This window comes from Austrofundulus limnaeus, unplaced genomic scaffold (assembly GCF_001266775.1).
Source record: "Austrofundulus limnaeus strain Quisiro unplaced genomic scaffold, Austrofundulus_limnaeus-1.0 Scaffold148, whole genome shotgun sequence".
Taxonomy (NCBI): domain Eukaryota; kingdom Metazoa; phylum Chordata; class Actinopteri; order Cyprinodontiformes; family Rivulidae; genus Austrofundulus; species Austrofundulus limnaeus.
Window position 1 is genome coordinate 602842 of NW_013952550.1, and position 21674 is coordinate 624515.

Below are 21674 nucleotides of genomic sequence, written 5' to 3' on the forward strand. Positions count from 1 at the left end.
CATACTAACAAATTCAGGACAATTTTTGTCATGGACAACTTTTATTTTTGTAATATTAGAGCTTATTTTAGATAAATCCAGGTTGAAAAACCAGGTTGGCGAGGGAGGCTTTGGTGACAGTTTGCACCACACCACAGCAGTTTTGGTAAACAGACTCTAGTTGGCACTTGGATTAGTGGGAGGAAGCATGGTTGGGGTTATTTATGGTTTATTCATTATTTATTTTTTTTTTTATTCTGGGAGGTGACAGGTTATTGTGTGGACTGGTTGGTTATTAAGTAACGTTTTTTACATTTTAAGGGATTCTTCAAGGTAACGGTGATTTTTTAAGATAGTTCTTAAGTAGTTTTTAGTGGGTTTTTTAAAGGTATAATCATGGTTTAAAGGGATCTATGTGGGGTTTTTGTCATGTGTTTTTAGCTGCTGCTGAATTTTGAATTTACCTTAGGATTAATAAAGTATCTATTGTATTGTAATTTATTGTATTTTATTGTATTGTATTGTATTGTATTGTATTCTTAATCAACATCTTCATTTTAATCAGGGTATAAAATTATGGAATAATCTGGAGGATGACATTAAAAATGCCAAATCAATGTGTGTATTTAAGAGAATGATAAAGATAAATTTGTTGGAGAAATATGTAAATGTATAATGTATGAATTGTTGCTAAAGGAGTCAAGCCTTTATTATTTTTCTTTTGTTTTTCTTTTGGTAATCTTAAGATTATTTTTGATTGAATTTATTTATTTGATAAAAATTTCTTTTATTTAATTTATGATTTGTAATTTTTTTTGTTGTTTGTTGAATTTATGTTGTTATTTTAAAAAAATGAATAAACTTAACTAAACTAAAAATTTAACATACAGTATGTAATAATCTTCTAAACAATACATCTGTTTTAGCTGAACAATCCTACCGATCTTGTATTTATTGTCATTGATGTGTCTTGTTTTTCCACTTCATTTTCATAAATTCTGTGTTTGAGTTTAAAAAGTCAGAAATCAAAATCGTGCTTTTCTGAGAGATTGTGTATTCTGAAGTTCACGTGCATGAGCCCTCGTGCAACTGTCTTACTTCGCGTGCCGCACGTGTGCGCATCCATAAAGGACAGAGCCATTCTTTCATCCTCCTGTAAGGTGCTCTGGTCTGTGAAACTGCGCTCCAAGGAGCCCATATGGCTCTTCTCTTGTCGGTAGGTAATGGGAGTCTTATTCATGTTCACTGCTTTCCTGGTTGTGGAGAAAAAAAAAGAAGACAGAAAGATAAATGTCATAATGTGGATACCCTATTTAACACACAGAAAAGACAAAAAAAACTTTTTTGTAACTTTTTTTTACAGTGACAATATGAAGGTAAAAGAGGGAAAAAATGAGATTACAGTCAAATTATGAAGAGGGAAGCACTSTTTGGTTTTCCTCTTCAACCCATGACTGACAGCCAGAGCACAAGCATGTTTATGATGGATCGCAGAAAAGGACGCAAACGCAAAGAGATGGAGTCACTTACGGATAATAAGAGTAGTAGTCCCTTCTGGCAAGAGTTCAGGAGAGGGAGGAAAGAAAAGAAAATCAAGAGAAAGAAGATATGTAAGATGAAAGCAATGTCAGCTGAGGGCAGAATGCATTGATTACAGTGAAAATGAGAGCCATCCTCTCATACGTCCAGCTGTGCCGGTGGCCGTATGACACATGCAGCCGCTGACGGATCAAACACGGTGAGAGGGAGACCAACTTATATTTTGAATGTGTTGAGGAAAAAGGACCGAACTGTGTGGCTCAGCATCACAGCAAAACTCCTGACCAATTGTCCAAAACTAAAACTTACATTTGCTCAGGAGAGAAACTTGAATCAATATGCAATGTAGTTTTAGTTTAATAATCTTTTAATGCCTGTGTTAACATCATACTATCATCAAACACAAAACATAATTCAGCCAATTTTACATTTATTGAGCTAAAATCTGCCATCCTCTATGCATTTTCTAATGACTACCACCTCTCTAAAATCTTATTTCGCAAATATTTGTGGGTAACACCAAGGTTTGACCAAAACATACAGAACTCTGTCTCTTTTGAACCTAAAAGGACTTTAATTTAAAATGCTGGCATTAAAAGAGATGGRCAATACGAATTTTTTCAAGGTAGATTAAGTCTTTGGCTGCACCGGTTGCAGAGTTCTGGCCAATCACCGATCTTTAAAAAGTCTGACCTGCCAATTCCGATTTTAGCCAATATCAGTATTTTTAACTAGCAAACACTGTCAGGTGTTATAAGGTCACAATACACCTTCAATGTTCCAGTCTTATTTTATTGAAAAACACTGAACAATACCCTTGAAACAATACAAACTTGTTCTAAGTGTACATTTGTGCTCACAGCAGAGGGAAAGAGGACAGTGGCTGGCTTTCAGACCGTTGTGGAGGCAGACGAGAAGCCAATCTTTTCCATCGACCTTATCTACTGGTAAGTATCGGCCAATCTCACAAAATTAAGGAAATYGGTGCAATAGTTGGACCGAGCCACTAGTTGAACCAGTAGTTCTCAACCTAAGAAGCTGCCCTTTACTTGGGCGCCAAACAGCATGGGGGGCCCATAATCTTGTCTGCTCAGACGATATGAAAATATCAATTTATTGTTTGCATAAAAAAATCACCAAAACAAGTCAGTTTAAATAATTAAAAACTTTGCATAACTAAGTTCTTTTATTTACTTAGGTTTTTTTTCTTTTCTTTCCCAAATAAAAGTTTGTAACTATTCACATTATTATTTTATTGGGAGAGGTGGGGAGTAGCGAGGAATTGGGAGAGCTAAGCTTAGCTTAGAAGTAAGAAAGTGGGGCTACAGATGAAAAYAGTTTGGGAACAACTGGGTTTGATTTAGCCTTGTAAAAAACCAGACCCTTGTCCTTCACTTTGCTTCGTATGAGGGTCTGGACTCTCAGCTATAGAGAAGCGATTCTCGCTGGAGGCGTGGCCTCTGCTGAAGTTTAAAATGATTGGATCGGTTGGCCGCGACGTATGTGTGCCAGCTCCACTGTGAAGGAGGYTAAGCTAAGAAGCTAACCGGAAATCGCGTGCGCTGTAAACAACCCTACTGAGAGGAGAGAAGTACCGAGCACAACGAGACGGCTGTAAATGAGAGCTGCTGCTTTGTCAGACAAATATAATTTAATCTGGAAGCCTTATCAACACGGACTGGCTTCATTCACTTCCTCCACTGCCGTATGCTAAACTAACTAGCAGACACTGCACAGAAAATCAACGTCGTTCAAAACTCCACCTTCTATTTGCTGACTGACCCAGGTAAAATAAACTACAAGCTGACACTGCACAGAAAATCAACGTTCTGTTCTCTGATTGGCCCGAATGAAATGCCCCCGATAAAATCCTTGTCTATGGGAGAAATCCAAGACTGAGCAGTGAAGAGAAACTAGAATTGAGCGGAACTGCGTAGGAAGGCAAGGGCCAGGCTAGTTTCAAATTTAATTAAAGATKTTTTATTTAAATTTGGCAAGAATTAAGATGACCCCCATCTAAACAGAAGAACCAAGTGGGTGATTCACTGTAGACCTGTGGGATTATTGGTTAATAATCTCTAAACGCACACCTTTTCCCTCCCAATTGCCATCTCATTTAAGGGTCAGGCCTCCACTTGGTGTGCGTAATTAAGTGGCTAATTGAATCGCATCCGCCATTAATTAAATACTTCACACACAGATACGTTCTGCAGATGGGAGTTGTTTGGTCCCTCTGGTGTAAATAAATAAATAAATAAACAAAACTACGCAACCCTGTCTGTTACCTGACCTGCACCTCAAAATATATGAGCTTTTCATGCAAAATTCAGCACGATTAAAAATAATGTTCAATGAACGGTTTAAAAATGAAACCTAAAAATCAAATGTGGTGTGACTCTGCATGATGAGGCATGGCATTTTTTTTTGGGGGGGGGGGGGGGGGGGGGGGGGTCAGATGAGTCATGATCGCTTGTTTACCCCTTCTTAATGATGATGATGACAGCGCCGAGCAGGAGGATCAGGACCACCAGTCCTCCAGCACACACCCCGAGAATCAGCCCCATCTCCTCTGAGCGTTGGGACACTTCCAGAGCTTTGCGGTGATCTTTGCAGGCCGCTAGATGAAAAAACATGAAACAGAATCACATTAAAAACGAGCAAAGTGTTAAATGTGCAGAAAAGGAGAATAATGTGTTTGAACATTCCCATTCATTGCTGTGAATAATTCTTTTATATCAAACTTTTAGATTTCATATATAAATACATTTTTTATGACAAATCCTTCTTCTGTTTGGGGCACTTGGAGAATTTTTTGTGCAAAGAAGGACAGATTAGATCCACTGTAAGTCTTGAGGGAATGTGTTTCCCCAAGAATCCCATCATAAATAAAAAGTGGTAGCAACTTATCCTTCAAGAGCAACTTGTTTCACCAATCATGTTCAGGCCAATCCTGAACGTTTTATAACCAAGGATGTTCAGAGCTGCAGAGGGTGCATTTTTATAGAGCCAGGTCTCAGACAGAGATGGTCCAAATCTGAATTGAGCAACAAATGAATAATCCGTTCAGTTTTTGGAAAAATACTTATGTTTAAATGTCCACCCAGTAGAACTTTTGTTTTGCATTTGGATCCCAGATAATTTTCGAGTTATCGACCGTGTGAAAAAAACGCCCATTTCCGGTTTTTGAGAATCCCTGGGTTGAACCGTTTCCCATTTACTCTTTGCATTCCCATGGTAACTGATCGGCCAATCAGGTTATCTCTTAAAAAAGTTTGTTGTTGTTGTTGTGTGTCCTGGTCATGTCCCCCGCTCCCAAGTGAAGCCACCACCAAAGCACTCATCCTCCTCATGGACCCTCGATCATTGCCTCCGTCCAACACACCACCATGCGCCTGTGGCTCCAGCGTCATGTCATACTGCTCACCAACAGACCTCCACGATACTTCTTCTATCACATCTTCGCCAGCTCTCCGACCAAGCAGCTCAGATGTGGTTTGCAATGGATAAAGCTAATTAGAATGGTATACAGAAGAACACTGAGGTGTACCTGATGAGCATTCCTGTAAGGTAGGAATGATGCATGAATCCTTCCCTGTAGGCTCTCCCAGCTTCTTGGCATGGGCCAGTCCTGGGCAAGGGTGGGTGTCTCCAGATAACATCAAACACACGGTAATAATAAGTCCAGTGGTCAGTGGAGATTGTGTTGCTGTTGTTGTTTAAGGCCTTGAAGTCATCTTATTTTAAAGCGATGCATAGACCAAGGTGACAGCCAGTGTATGTCTCAAAGCCAATACTTGTCTTTGCCGGTTCGTTGTTTTTTATTTATTTGTAACCCAGATCCTCATAATTAGATGGTTTTTCATTTAAATATAGCCATGAAAGAATTGTGTCATCCCTCTCAACTGGATCCACGTACAAGGGCTTTATAAAATTTAAAAACAATCCAGACACAATTTGATGTGATCTGTATTTTACAGAATGACAGAGCATTTTGGCCCAAGAAAACATAGATAACAGAGGTGCTCAAAGATTAGACGTTGGAATTTTGAACCCAAGACCAATCTGAAACCCACCGAGACCCTGTGGTCAATTCTCAAACAGCTGGTATCATCTCTGAGTACTAATGAGTGGGTCACAGTCAGTTCAGATTGGCACAGAAGTTGATATTCAGTAGGCTAGGGAAATTATCAACATTGACACTTTTCATAAAGTTGATGAATTTAACTATTCTCCAAAATTCATTGAAAGTGTTGAAAACTAAACTCTGTCTAAGGCAAATCAACCCAACCATTGTAAGGCTGATAAAAATTTGGGCCATGGCTGTACAGTTCATAAATGGCAGTGATAAATGTACATCTTTATGTTGTGACACATACACCAGTTCTTCTGAATAAGCTATGAATAAAATAAATTCTTTGCAGTCAGAATAATCTGCTTAGCTCTACATTGTAATCTCAAGGTGCCCCGGTGTCTATTAGCCACCAGAAAGGTCATTATCATAATAGTGGGTTATTCATTTCTCTGGCATAAAACTTCATACTTCTGTAAACGGTGCTGAGCAGTGGGTCTGTCTTTGTCTTGTTATAGGGTGCCCACTGATCTAGTTTTTTTTCCTTTCCCTTTTTCTCCTACTGTCAGCTTGTCCTCCAGGCTTTGACAGCCCTGAAACCAGTCCCTCTGATCCCATTGGAAYGGCACAAACAATCAGGAGAGCAGCAGAAAGTCAGAGCACGCCTGGGGATACAGAATATCTAGCAGTCTGCTACAGGGGGTGAAAAAAATCAGATCTAGGGCAGGGAAAATGAAAACACAGCCATGTTTTAGCCCCAACTCTCTGCAGCCATAGGCACTGCTTTTGAACTCTTATCCCAAATAAAGATGAAAGTAGTACAATATTGTTTCATTATTCGGAAGGGTTTTTTTTTAAATAAGTGATGAGCGTCTGGCATTTGGCTTGGATAAATGAGGTATTGGCTTGATATGAGAATGGCTGTGGCCGTGCTGTGTTTCTCCAGAAATGTGTCCCATTTATAGACAAAAAGACAGGTATATTTTCGTTTTTATTTTGTGTGCAGAAGTGTGGTGAAAGGGTTTTGAGACGCAGCAAATTGCATTTTTTATCCATGCACGAGGACACACCGTCACCTAGAAATGCATTTGTGTTTCGTGATTTACTGTTGAGATTCCTGACACAGTCACAAACCCAGCTCTCGCTGCTTCTTCTTCACCAGAACTCTTCATTCAAAATTGCCTTAATAAAGGTAATTCATATTGGCTGGAAATGTAGATGAGAAGCAGAGAAACTCCATTTCGGTTTTTGTCATGTTTTGGACAGATAAGGCCCGTTTTGCCACATTTAGCCTGGAAATTTCTATTAAGCCAAAACACGAGCATGAAATAGATTTCCTGCATGAATCCGAGCACCTGCCGGCTGCCCCCTTGGTGGAAATTGGCACTTAGAGGAGAAATGGGAGTCTATTGTTGTGTTGCGGCTGCCAGAGGATCCTTAATTAAACTGTCACCTGGAAGTTGAAATGTAATCTCCAGATTTGTTATCCGAGCCAGAATCATTTGCCTCCACTTTACTTGTGATGGGGCTGCTTGATAATAACGGCTCAGGACCTGATGATGCAGAGGGGTATGGTAATAGCACAGGGGATCATAAAGATCACAAACAGCTATGAAAAAAACAAACAAACACACAAAAAAGGATTATAACCTGCTGCACTTTTAAATTGGAAACTCCTCCTTCAGCTTTTATCTTATTGAGCTGCTCTGAAAGGATTTCTATTTCATGATTACATCATCTTGCATGACATGGTGATGTAACGTTAGTACTAATTGTGTGAATATTTAACCAAAATTCACACAATGGCCTTCTTTTAGGGTTTTTTTATGTAAGATTTTTACAGCCTAGCTACTTCGGTGTACTTTGTTCTATTTTAGACATTCATATATCAAATTGTTTGGCTTCTTCAGAAAATGGGTGTCCTGACTTTTGTTTTTTCTAATTTTATACCTAAAATATTTAGAATTAATTACAAATATTTTCCCCATGAAAATGCAAGAAGATCTTTTCAGTTTCTTACAAAACATTGTTCCCATTTAAATCTACTGCTTCTCTATTATTTTCTTAAAGTCTTTTCACATCCAGTAGGCATGTATGCACAGTGCGCTTTGTGGTAGTAAAGCTAGAGTTTGATGTTTCTGGGAAATCAAGAAAAGGAACAGCTTCTTTTTCCAGTGTGTCTGTCAGGTCGTCAAACAAAAGTCCCAGTATGATATTTACTGGTGAAGAAGAAGAGAGAAGTGAGTAGCTAAACAGTTTTATAACCATCGCAGACTGTAATATGTTGCTGAGGMTTCTCCCCACAATTACATAATGACTGTTTGTTGTTACAGTTACAATACCAGGAAGAGTCTCCACAAGAATCATAAAAATAAAAACTAAATTGATCCTGCTGAGTGATCGACTCACTATGTGTTCCTGATGTGCCGACAGCAATGTCCTGCATGCTGAGTGCAATTTTAACTTTGGTGGAGGGTGGCATGCAGGGTGATACTCTACGCCCGTGGCGAATCAACTTGGCACAGATCTGCTGCCATGCACCCTATACGCACAAAATTCACTACTTCCTATGTGTAGGGCATTAGGGCTGGGCATTATGGCTGAAAAATGTATTACATTATAAGCCTTTGARATCTGTTGAAATTGATAATTATTCRTTATCTTTTTGTTTTGCCTATTTGRAATAAATAAATTTCCTCTCGAGCTGTCGTCTTTTTTATTCTGAAGCAGTTATGATGCAAAACATGAAAGTGCTGCTGCTGCATGTTAACAGGTGGTTGCTAGCTTACTAAAGTAGCCGTGTTGATCAGATGTCTAATGCAAAATATTAAAGGGGCAATATCACGTAAAATCAACTTTTTTTTTAGTTTTATATCATGTTATAATGTTTTACGCACATAAAAAACATGCCCAAAGCCTTGCTTTGACTCATTCATGCATGTTTGAGAAATCCTGAAGCATTTTTTATGAAGCCATGCGGAGGAGCAAAATGACAGGTTGGGACCAGAAACACCCCTGGGACGTGTCTTTAAGCCAGAATTCCTCATGGCAGAGCCCCCTCTCCTCCCCACACACCCCGGCCATGACTCCTGCAGGCTCTCGGGTGAAACTGAAAGTGAAACTTAAACTGTCTGCTGAGCTCCACTACTTCTCACTCAGTGAAGCTTTTTTCAGATTAAAAATACCTTTGAGGAAATGTATTTTCAGATGCCAAGAAAAATGCATCATGGCAGGCCCCCCTCCCCCTCGCAAGCACACCCCCCCACACACACACACACTGAAATGGGCGGGACAAAAGCAGAAAGAGCTTCTTAAAGAGACAGAGGCCAATTTCCAGGCGTTTAGAAGAGGAAGTGATGAGAAGATAAGTTTATTTTCTATGTAAACATAAAAACAGCATTTTAATAACAGCTAAAGGTGACATAGATACTTTATTATGGTATAGTATTTAAATGTATGCCTGAGAAACACATAATATTGCCCTTTTAATATTTTATTGCCCAGCCCTAACCATTATGCTGCTTYTAGCTCAAGTTCTGCTACTTAAGTTTTTAACTTGCCTTTGCTGCTTTTAGCATTAACAACTACAGCACTTAACAGTCACACAGCATTTTCTGGGAACATTTTATTTTCTGAGTTAAACTATACTGTTCAATACAGCCTTTCGTTTGTTTGGCCTATATTTTTTTCTCTTATTCCCTTTAATTTAATTTCAATAATAGCTAGTTCTTCTATTGTACACGTTTTTCATTATTTCTTTACAATTTGTGTCAAAGACAACAGCCCCGGCAGAGTGTACAAGTTCATTGCTGTAAAAAAGAAAGGCATAATTAATCAAAGCCTGACTGGAATCTCTGAGGCAGATGGAGTGAGAGCTGAGTATTGCCTTTTGGCTTTATGCTTCAGGAGAGAGCCTCATCTCTCGTTAGTCACTTACAAAAAGAGGCAGTGAGGAAAAAAAAAAGCACAGACGGATAGAGACACCCCCTCTAAATCAATTTACTTAAAGGGCTCCGCTTACTTTTGCAGGGCAGCGATGACTATAAATATGTGACTTTCTTTCTCCAGGTTCTGACAGTGTGTAGTGGCAGAGGGACTCTACTGCCAACAGGACTTACAGTCAATTTCGGTGCCCTTTTCATGTTCCTTTGAATCCAAAAAACAACACACGACAAATTTGGGGTGGGGGGTGGGGGTGTAGAGTGGAGTCAGGCTTTTCTTGCACCGATAGGTCAAGGTGGCTCCATGTGGATGTTTTGATGTGGAGAACCCTTTTGGACGCCACTGAGGTCAGAGCTCTCAGACGGAGCTATCTGCAGGGCCACCGATGAGAACAAAGAGTCTGCCTTGATACAGAGTAGACCAGCGTCKGCGCCCAAAACAAACAGGATGAAAGCCTGACCTCCAGTCCCTTGCAGCTTGTTGCCCTTTTCTCTGAGGCCCACTGCTGAACAACAAGGACCAGCAGWGGAAAACTGTCTCTTTGTGGTAGAGGAAAAAATATTTAAATAATGATGCAGGAACAGTAAACCTCATTCTCATGGTTAATACAGCCAAAATGTGTCTGTTTTTGACTAATGCAGGGGTGTCAAACTCAGATTTATCAAGGCCTTCAATAGGACAGTTGTAACTAACTTGGTTACATTTTCTGTTCAACTTCAACTATATAAAACATGTTCCTCTTCTCATTACTATGGCAGAGCAACAATAAACAATATAACTGAGCTCTGCGTGGTATTTCCTGCATAGAAACAGTGTAACATGTCCTCTTATGAACATTGAAAAGTACTATGTGTATGGCTGGGAAAAAAATGTGAAATAAATAATACAAAAATATTCTTAAATGTTAAAGTAAGAGAATTTTACTCAATTTTGAGTTATGGTGAGTAGCTGCTGTCTCGAATACTGAACTCTTCCACTTTCCAACAGGGAATTCCCATGCATGATCGACATGCATTATGGGGAATTTAATGCATTTAAAGCAGCTTATTTTGGAACATTAATACAGGGCTACTCAACTAAATTGCTCAGGTGACCACAATTATAAAGCCAACAAATCAGGAGCACAACAAGTAGTAATATCTTTCACATTTTAAATTTACTTTGTTGCATTGAATAATGAATTAAAAGTTTATCATTAATATAATTTCTTTTTCAGATTAAATTAGTAAAAAAAGTGTGTGGGGAGGGTTGTTGCTCTTGCGGGYCGTACGGAAGTCACCCACGGGCCTTTTTTGGCCCACGGGCCTTCAGTTTGACACATGTGGCTTAATGCTTATTTTTAGTGAAGGCAACTATAGGAACAACACCAAGTCCAAAACAAATTCTTCAGAGGGGATAATAAAATACACTGTACCATATTACATTACATTATGCTGTATATCTGGGAAAGGATTGGATATTTAAGTAGGAGTAATCTTCATGTAAAGTTACCTTTACGAGCGATGCGGATGCAGTTTATTCTTGATTCCTGAAACACAAAACACAAACATCAGAGGGGAGGTGTCACTTTGCATTTTACACAAACAATACATGATAAAACGAATGGAGGATGATATGGAATACTGAGCTGAGTCACMCAAACGCACCGTCCTGAAAACATAACAGACAAAAGCAAACAAACTGCCGTAATCCTTAATCCAAAGCATGTTAAATGATCAAAAACAWTAAAGACGAAAAGGGATACTTTACCCAAAAGGAAAGCAGAATTAACTTTCAAATCGGTACAAAGAAACATAAAGATTTAGACTTAAAGGACAAAATCGTTTGACAACACGAGGGAAAACACACCATCTAAAATCTGAGAGCTGTGGTGAAGTGTGTAAAGGAGATTAGAGAATCTTGATGAAGGAGAAAAGATGAGAGCTGAAAGCGAGAGAGCGTAATTAAAAGCAGGGTTTCAGACCAGCGCCCCTCTAAGAAAACGAATTAATTTTATTCAGATTTGGGCTGATGACATCTCAGTGTTATGAAAAAGACCTTTGTCAAATAACACTAATGAGATCCAAGACTGTAATCCAAATCCATCCTGCTACCCCCATGGAGGAGATTTATTATCAAATTAAAATTTACAGATGCCAATTCGGGCATTATAGGACAATTATGCAAATTTGCCTTTTCAGAAATGAGCAAAAAAAAAAAGCTTTCTTCAAACTTGAGTTAAATTGCATTTTTAAATTGAAAATCCCTTTCAAGCTGACAGACACTTGAATGTGCTTTTACTTTTGTGCTCTGATATGAAAATATATATTTTTTAATTCGACCGGAACAAAAAATAGTAGCAGGTTGTCATTATGTCAAAGGCAGACATAAGCTGTGTGACATTATGTGAAGTTATGTAACCRCAAACGGCTTCAGGGTTATCAGAAAAGCACACATTTTCTAGTCTTTTCAGCACTGCTTTTTSTTCGACATGATGTGGCCTTGTACTCTGCAGAACTGCACAATAACCTTAAAATGTGTCGTTTAGAAAGTCTAAATGACATGGTGCCAACCTAAATGTATAAAACTATGTAATAGGTATGCTCTGAAAAGTTGTAATTTTTCTGGGAAAACAGTAAAATTACAACTTTTCAGAGGTGCCGGACCTCTGAAAAGTTGTAATTTTTTAAGAAGGCAATGACATATAGTAACAATTTGTAAATAAACAGAAAATTTAAAAATATATATTTAGAATGTGGGGTTTTTGACCAAGTTTGGAGTTTTCTATGCATTTCTCCTGAAGTAAAATTTGTGTAGTTTGCCGAAAAAATTAGAATTACATTTCTAAGAGGAAGGTTTGCTGTGAAAGACTGGCAGGAAAACCCATCATAAAGATCCTCAACTTCCAACTCCGATTTTTTAAATAAAATGAACCACTTCCTGGGGAAGCAGCTGCCCTGAGCTGTGGCTACAAGGCTGTCATTGCATCAGGTCCACTTTAAAAGATTACTGAAAGCCTGGCTCCTCAGAAGCACATCATAAAAAAATGAGGGATGACTTAAGGGTTTTGTAAAAATACGGTCCATATTAAACAGATTAGCATGTTCATTATGTTATATATGCATAAAATCTAAAAGAAACTCATATTTAGTAGTAACAACCCTTACTAAACAATGCTAACACTGGTAAACTAAGCAAATAAAATGTTTGATGTGTTTACCATCTTTATTGAAGGCCACTACGCAATGAAGAACTGGAACTATTGCTTTAAATGTGAGAACCTTAAGTAAAAATACAGTAACAGATAAACAGTAGGTTCTTTCAGAATCCGCCCCACACCATTACTGACACCTCTGAATGGACCGAACACCTCAGTCCATTCAAAAGACACATGGAGGACGAGAGGAGGGACTGAAACACCACACCTCCATAGTATACCTGTGAGTGATGTTGACTGACACCTTTGGGGACCACCCAGCTGTAGGTTTCTTGTCACAAACCCTGACCGGACTCCTTTCAGGTTTAAACTTTCTTTTTTTATTTTATTTTTTTCAAGACTCACAAGCTCCTTTATCTACATGCAGAGGAGGAAATAAATACAAACTGCATCGGCACAAAGACCGGCTAAAAGTATGCAGCAGCGTGGACACAAACGTGATAAGAGTCAGTTCATTTTGAAATTTAAAACCCCAAAATGACGTACTCGGACGTACCTTGAACTGTGAGAAATAATAAAAGGGACTCGTTTTAAATCTTCCCTTTTTCRCATTTAAAYCATTCGGTTGGGGTCTATATGAAGTGGAACTGCAATGCTTTGGTTGAAATTCCAGGATACTGTAGCTCCACAAGCTACAAGTTTCGGTGCTGTCTCTTTAAATACAAAAGAGACGTTTCCCACTCTGCCCCACTTTAGGTTGCACTCCCAATGGTCATCGTCCACTACCTGTTTGATCATGTTTGTTTTTAAAGCAGAGATATGATTATCTAGCAGCACGGACACTTTTTATTTACAAATTAATTAAAAGAAGTCAACAATGGAAGACTTGTCCATCTGGTTTTACATGTTGGAACCAGAGGAAAATGAAGACAATAAGCCTGAAGAACCACACAACTGTGAAAATGGTAAGCTGGAAGCCTGTGGCCTTATTTAGCAGTTCTGCAACCAATACTGTGACTTTATAGTTAAATATGACCCAAACAGAATGTTAAGATATCTATGCAGCACCAGGAGSAACTCAGTTCTAATTTTCTGCACTCCTATGGACTCCAAGAACACAACAAAATGTATTTAGGGGCTAAAAAAGTGGATTTTGCAAGATATGTCCCCTATATGAGCCATTCTATGACTACTGTTGCTCTCATCAGACGTTTGAGTGACAGGAACATGTCAGAGCACCGATTAATGCGCTTTGAAAGCATGTTTCAGTGAGTTAAAAGAGCATCCCCATCTGTGAATTTTAAACAGAGTTTCAACACAGAATTTGCTGTTCGGCTTTTCAACATACTGAATGTAAAAAACATATTTCTGTAGATGTATGGTCATTTTTCAAACAAACTAAGTGAAAAGCAGTTCAGGCAGACATAATACACATGAGAGATTCTTTCATGCTTTGGCATCATAACATAATTTGACTTAATTACTACTGAACATTCAGTTACTGTAATTAATAATTATTCATCTTATCGTTTAAAAGTGCAACTCTGCTTCAATTCCACTGTATGAGTTTACAGAAGTGCTGACTGCTGACTTTCAGCTTTCTAGGCATAATTGTGCAAAGCACTTTTCTTAAAAAATGAAAAAGAAGAAAGAAAAGGAAAGAAAATAAGCTGATTCATTTGAACTTCCCCGCAAAATCATTTTGGATCTGTCAAAAATGCAATCATAACGAGCTTTGGCACATTGGCTCACACAAACACATTTCTCCGTACGGTTTCATCTATTTGGCAGAAAATAAATAAGTTCTTCTGACATATAGAAGCAAATTCTTCAAGATGTGCTTCTGAACCGTTGTGCGAGAGCTCAGCGGGCGAGTTCAATGGCGAGCTTCTTTTTTTTTTCTGTGGAAGGCGCGTCCCATGTTTCTCTGAGCAGTGCCAGTCATGCCAGAGGGGCTGTTGGTTCCTGGCAGTCCTAAATACAAAACGTAAATGCCAACATGCAACACGGGTGCTCCACAGCACACAGTGTTTCCCTGCGAGTGTTGGAGATAGAATAACTTTTGAAACGCTGTGGCCTATAAAGCTGTATGCAAAGATTTTCCAAGTACCCTTTTTTAAAATAATCAATCAGAGCAATTAAAGAGGCTTGACAGTCACCTTTAAAAACCCCAAAAAACGTGGGTGAAATGCCAAATTTTCTGGGTCCCAAGTACCAGGCTTATAGTCGGAACACTTCCACTGTTTAAGAGGATTAGGTACAATGTTTGTCCTCAACAAATTTAAAAAGAAAGAAAAAAAAAAGAATAAAAAATCGACCACACAAACACTGATTTAATGAGAAGGGCAATTAAAGTGAGCCTGGCAGTTTAGTTTGCATTTTAATAAAGCGGCTGGTGTGCAAACACCTGAAGAGACTATCAAATATGACACTTCAGCACAACTCCAATCTGCAGAAAGCTTAATCAACAACCGTTTTATCCAAGAACATACGTGACTTTTCTGATGTTTCGCTTGTAGGAGAGAGCGGATGTCACTGTTTGTTTCTCCTCAAGTTAAAGATCAAGTTTTATTTCAGCAGCTGCAAAGAGAAGTCGGTGTTTCTTATTTTGTCTACAAATTGTGCTACAAAAATATCTGTCAAGTACATTTATATATTGCAATGTTTTATGCATTGATACAATAATCAGACATTTCACACTAAAATTATTTTTATAATTTATTATAGTTGATTTTTTGTGTGTGTGACGATTTGCTAGCAAATATTTCTAGAACCACTGCACTAATTAGAACTCACCAAAATTAACCATTAAATGTAGATCTGCAACTAACTAACTTTTGAAGTCAACTTGATCCAAGATGGCTGCCAATTGGCCTTAAAACCACAAAAATAACTATTTGTCAAGTTTACAGATATTTTGACAAAATTTGGTGTGGTAGTAGCTGAGAGTCATCTACAACTCACACTCCAAGTCACACTCTGCGTTACATTTTTGCCTAAAATTTTAGCATTAATTGTTGGAGTCAACCCTGCATGTTAGCAAAATATCTATGAACCACTAGACCAGGGACCTGCAGCTCTGGGGCCACATGTGGCTCTTTGGTCTCGCAGAAAAAGCTAGCTTTAGCAACTTTCCTGTCGATTTGTTTATGTGATCGATACAAGGATACAAGGGTACAAAGTGAAACACGTTGATTAGATCACGCAGTAGTTTGTTGGTCACTTCAATAATCCAACTTCCATCCACAATGTGCGATCCTTCTCTCAAATCTATCAGAACGTTTTTGGAATACCTTTAAGTCTTGGTTAGAGAATAATAAGAACTATAAAGAAAAACATGTCTGTACAATTAAATTGTAGTCTGTGGTAAATTTGGGTATAAACTATACATGCATTATACATGTTAAAAGTTGGGGTGCAAAGTTCGCAGTTTTCTGGCTGATCACAGATCTTTAAAAGTCTGACCTGCCAATTCCAATTTTGGCCGATACCAACTTTTTAACTAGCCGACACTGTCAGGTGATATAAGGTCACAATACTCCTTCAATGTTCCAATCTTATTTTATTTAAAAACACTGAACAATGATCTTGAAACAATACAAACTTGTTTTAACTGGACATTAGGTAGAGCTCACAGCAGAGCAAAAGGGATGATTCTAAGACCTTTGTGGAGGTTGGTGAAAAGTCAATCTTTTCCACCAAACATATAGTTTTGGCCAATCTCCCAAAATTAAAGAAATCAGTGCCTCCCTAGCTGAAAGTCACTAAATATTTATAGTGTTGTAATGTCACCCCCATCAGCCAGAAAAGCCTCCCTTCAACAAACTCAAAGTGGTCCACAGGCCACTTTGATAATCATAGCTGTGGGACATTTCGAAGTTCTGGACACAATTTATTAGCAAACCAAGGGGGAGAAAGGGCTCTTTTGATTGTAAAGGCTGAGACAGATCTTAATGAAACTCTCAGCAAGTAATCACTGAGTGCTCATTCCTAACTTAATTTTTACAGTCAGTSAAATTAAAGATGACTGTWATCAACATTAGCTTACACAAAACYAACCAACTCAATCGGTTTCACAGACACTAAGCTAAAGTTTGATGTGTTAGTAGCTGAGAGTCATTCACAACACATACTCTGAGTGTGACATCTTCTAAAACTGTGTGACGTTATTTTTATGGTTTGTCCAAAACGGCTACACCTCCATCATTTCTCAACTTAWGATTATCGTAGTCTAATTCTCTGGCATGAAAGGCAGCAGGTGATAWGYTTTCCTTCAGGAAATGCTAAGTCTTTCATTGAAAACTGCTTTGGGTTGTAAATTTAATGTGAGCACAGTGCTAAAATGTACAAGTCTTGCTGTGAGTAATTACACCTGCAGGATAAAGCAGGAAGATTCAAAACAACAGCAAACATTTCGTAAACTGCTAAAACCTTGGTGCTCCACACAGAACTGAAACATCAATAATTAACACTTAGCTGTGACCACTGTCAGATGACTATGAACTCAGTGAAGTGAAAGATTATGGCTCTGGAATGTTAATAAAAYGATTAAAAGGTTTTTTTAAAAAGTGTCACGATGTGTGACTGCTTTGCTTCAGAGCCTAATTACTAATATTTTACTTTTTGAATCTGTTTCTTTATATATTTAACACTTTTACTTGCTGCAAACGTCAGCAGTTCAGGTGTTCCTGTGGTTTGTCCCCATTTGTTTCCTCCAGTGATTTGTGTTTCTAATATGACAAACTGCACTGTGTTCTCTGACTTTAACAAAATCACATGCATTTTGCTGACATTAAAGGGAAAAAATGTTTTCCTTCAGAAACAATGGTTTCAATCCTGCCACAGCAGAGATCTAAATACTGTTATTGTATTTTTAAAGAAAAAGACTGGTGTTGGCTGTGTGATTTGTAACTGCAGACCCCCTTTACTGAGGGTCAAGACAGGTGGCCCCCCTGCCAGAGCAAACAAAAGCCTAATCCCATCCGCTGGTAAAGCCAGGCGTCCACTCTAATCCTATTCTTAGCAGGTTAGTTGTGTGAAGTGCTCACACTGCAGTCCCAATGTGTGTTTCTCCACCGGGTTGGAAAAAAGATTATACTGGTGGGGATGAGCCACCCAGGCCGCTTTATGTGAGATTCTACAGTGCATAAAAAAAACTGACAGGGCTGAAATACTCAGACACTACAGACTAGGGGTGGGAATCTTTAGGCAGCTCAATACTCGATTATAATTCAGACGGCAGTGATGCCGTTAGAAAATGTGATGCAACATGTTGTTTTGATCAGCTTGAAACTTAAACTACTATGAGTTATTTGACAGAATTGTTCACTAAATAGGCAATAACAGATGTAAACAAAAACCTCTTATTTACAGGCTGCTGACCAGCAATTAGCATAGACGCTAATTTAACACACTTTTAACACAATCTGTCACTGGAATTTATAAAATTAATTGTTTCAACGTTTTTACAAAAGACTGTCGAGTTATGACAATGTCAACTCTTATTTACAGACATATTTTTCAGGTTCGGCAGAAAAAGTATGTCAATAAAATAAAATAAAATAAATAAATACAGTGCACCAGGCCATWCCACCAATTCCGATTTTTTGAAAAAATTCAGATCTTTTGGTGTGAATGTTCACATTACATTTTAAATGTGACCTGCATCAGACCCCTGTGTGAACGCTACACAGCACTGATGTGACACGCATGCGCAGTAAAAGACGTGCCGTCTCATCAGCAGGCTTGTTTGTTTACAGAGTTAGCATGGATGCTACTTTTTGCACGTCGAATCTGAAGTTGTTGTTTAATCTCAGAACCGATTAAATAATTATCTGACATGCTTGTTTAGTTCAATGTTTATAGCTGAACCTGCCTCTGACCGGGATGCTCCTGTAAAGCTTTTTACTTTTGAATGAAACAAAGAGCTGGAAATAAAGTATCGACCGAGTAACTTTAGGATCGATACGCTCCGAGACCCATGCTGGACGTTACTATCTACRTGGAAAATTAAAAGTAAAAAGATGAAGCAACTGGACTTGTGTTTTGGAGCTGTAAACACATGGAGCTACAGATTTAAACAGCGTGACTTGAGGTTAGTGTCTTATCGATCTTTCACCCTCTCCTCTTGATGAAAAAGTCGGATGGAATGTGACACGAACACTGCAGTCACTTTGAAAACATCAGATATATATCCGATTTAAAACCACATACTGAAACAGCCTGGGTCGGATTTCAAAAAATCAGATTTGTCGCATTCAGACTGTCATAAAAAATTCGGATATGGGTCAGATGTGGCAAAAAAATCGKATTTGGGTCGTATTTGCCTGCAGTGTGAACGTAGCCAAAGTCTTTAGGTAACTTTGTCTTGATTTAAAAATTTAYAATGTCATATATGAACGCTTACGCATAATTGCTGAAAATGACAAGCAGGGCTTTCGAGCATCCGCCCCATGGTAGACGTAAAGTTACGCCCTTGGAAGGATGCCAAATCAACAATCAATCACCACATTGGCACGTTCAGAAGTCCCACATAGGTGGCCAGAAGTTGTCTATCGGACTGAGGTCTCTTGTGAATGAGCCTTCAGATTTGCATTAATAGATATGACATTTGAAAATCAATTTAAAACCCTCATACCCATAATGCAATGCCTCTGAAAAATTAGATTTTACCCCTCCCCCCCACCACGACTATTGACCCAACTTGCATAGATTTACTCCAGTTAATGATCACAGACAGCTCGGTTACCTAAAGTAATGCTTTTCTGATGGATTTTAAAGCAGCAGCCCTTTTTCTACCTCAGATCATCTACACCTTTGTTCAATTATTCCTAAGTAATTGCCTCACCAAGGTAGCAGCTTTGCCAGTAATGGAATTTAGAAAAGTAATATGGCGTCCCTCAAGTTTGTCGGCAGCTCTATGTCTGCTCAAATACAATGACAGGAAAAGAAAACGCAGGACTGGAAAACACCCCGTTCCTCTACCAAMAGACTGAAAAACCAAGACACAAAAAGCCAGACTTATTGAGGCTCCAGTTTTGTTTTTGTGTTACTTTGGTCAACTATTACTGGTTATTCTTACAGATAATGAGCTGATTAGGTGAAAAATAGAAAGAGTGAATGACCGTGTGAAGTAACAGGACAAAGACGAAAGCAATAAGAAAGAAGATGAAAGGACTTGAATTAAAAGCTGAATGAAGTCATCTCAGCTAATCACGGCTTTGATAGCTCTAAGTAATGCACGCCAATAATTTCTCTTTCAGAAATGTTTTGGTTGTCAAAAATCAAAGCAAAAGGAAAAACAAGTTATCAAACCCACAATCTCTGTGACAGAAAAATTACGCTTTCAAAGGTTGTGATCTCAAACCGAGACAACTGTCCTAAAGGTTTAACCACAGGATTTAAACTGCAAAATACAGAAACCCCACAGATACTTATCACTAGCTCAGAATTATTTTGAATACTRATGTTTACAGCTGGTATGGTTGGGTGTTTTTTTATTTTATTTATTTTTTTGATACTGTAAAGCCTTCCTTAAATTATACCCTTGTATACTGTACTACCATGTGSCTTGAAAGGCTTGTGATGCTCTCTTGGTTCTTTATGGGATTCTGTCAAGCTATGGAGTGAATGAACAACTCATGGAGCAAGCAAGGTTTGCTGCCAACGCAACAGATTGTAATACRGTTCCTGCAGTTTCTTTCTTAAACATTAGGCTTCGCTATTATGACAATAACATGGTTGCACAGCAGGAGTGGCAGAACTGTGGTGGGCATGGCTGACCAAAAAGTTTAGCTGACTAATAACTAAATCCTCTAAACAAGAATCTTAGCCCTGCTAACAATAAACCGCTAAACGGATACAAAATTAGTGGAAGCTAATGCGAATCACTAAGATGACAGACTGCATCACACGTCTTCATCTCTTTCCAGTTGAAGGCAGGTGGAACTGACACATTCCTGTTGTTAGTTTTCTGTTGGTTTCATTTGAAGGTGGGCGGGATCATCTGTGGAAAATTGGCGAATCCAAACCTGAGTTAAAACTCTAACTTGTGATACTTCCAGCTTACTAAGAAAAACGCATAGTGCGCGCAACTCGAATTTTCTAACAAAAAATGGAAAAGAGTAAATGGGTGCCCAGTTCTGAAGAATCACAAAAATGGGATAACCAGGACTCCAAAAAATACCATGTTTTTAATAAGGGCAGAAAACAGGACACATTTCGGCTACACAATAAGTAGGTCCTCTGGATGGTTTCTTTTTTAGTGAAACGTTTCGTCTCTCCTCCAACAGACTTCATCAGTCTGATGAGTTTCAGGTGAACTCAGCCTTATAAGCACGGCCTCCACATGGACAAACAGATTAGTCACATGCAAAACCATTTACCATTAAACAGAGGTGGAGGCCTTCGTGTCCAGTTGTCTTCCTCCTACAATGCTGTTATTGCAAGTATGACTCAGCCCCTTGTGAGCAAAAGGTGTGAATCAGGGCCCCAATGATACCAACACAAAGAGGGAAAAAAGACAAAAATAAGGGGACTTTGAGCCCCGCCTGCACTCACTACATATAGATAACACAACACCAAATAACCACAGCCAAACCATCCGAACCAATGGCTGTGTCTCAATTCATGGGCTGGGTCCTCATGAGGACCCAGCCTAGCTGGGCCACGGAGGCCACATCCTTGCTGGGCCAGGTAGGATGCTCAAAACTGCTGCGAAATGAGACGGTCCAGCCTTCGCCTGATGTCGGCTTCACGTGGATTTGCGTGACCACGTGCTCCCCCGTTACCATAGTGATCAGTTTCAACAGTCCGCTCCAGGTTTTCCTGGTTACCTCCAACCAGTCAGCCCAGCAGCCTGCAGCTACCAGGAAGGAGCGAGCAGCCGCCTGCCCGAGTGCATCTGCCCCACGTTAGACTGCCCCCACCGGGTTAGACCAGAGGAAGGTGAAGTTTGAGAGAGAGAGAGAGAGAGAGAGAGAGAGAGAGAGAGAGAGAGAGAGAGAGAGA

At 39.0% G+C, this 21674-nt stretch overlaps 1 protein-coding gene across 4 annotated transcripts in view; it reads right to left on the reverse strand.

Moving 5' to 3' along the window:
* The window catches only part of ptprub (protein tyrosine phosphatase receptor type Ub), a 311934-nt gene that overhangs the window by 56961 nt on the left and 233299 nt on the right, over positions 1-21674 (reverse strand). For 2 of the 4 annotated variants that reach the window (XM_014016594.1, XM_014016593.1), the window contains exons 13-16: positions 11021-11057; positions 3997-4135; positions 1510-1533; positions 1078-1232 (exon numbers count right to left, since the gene is read on the reverse strand). In XM_014016594.1, coding sequence (XP_013872048.1) covers positions 1078-1232; positions 1510-1533; positions 3997-4135; positions 11021-11057 — 355 coding nt within the window. The remainder of the gene's footprint in view (positions 1-1077; positions 1233-1509; positions 1534-3996; positions 4136-11020; positions 11058-21674) is intronic. The other 2 variants (XM_014016596.1, XM_014016595.1) reach the window with 1 other exon arrangement.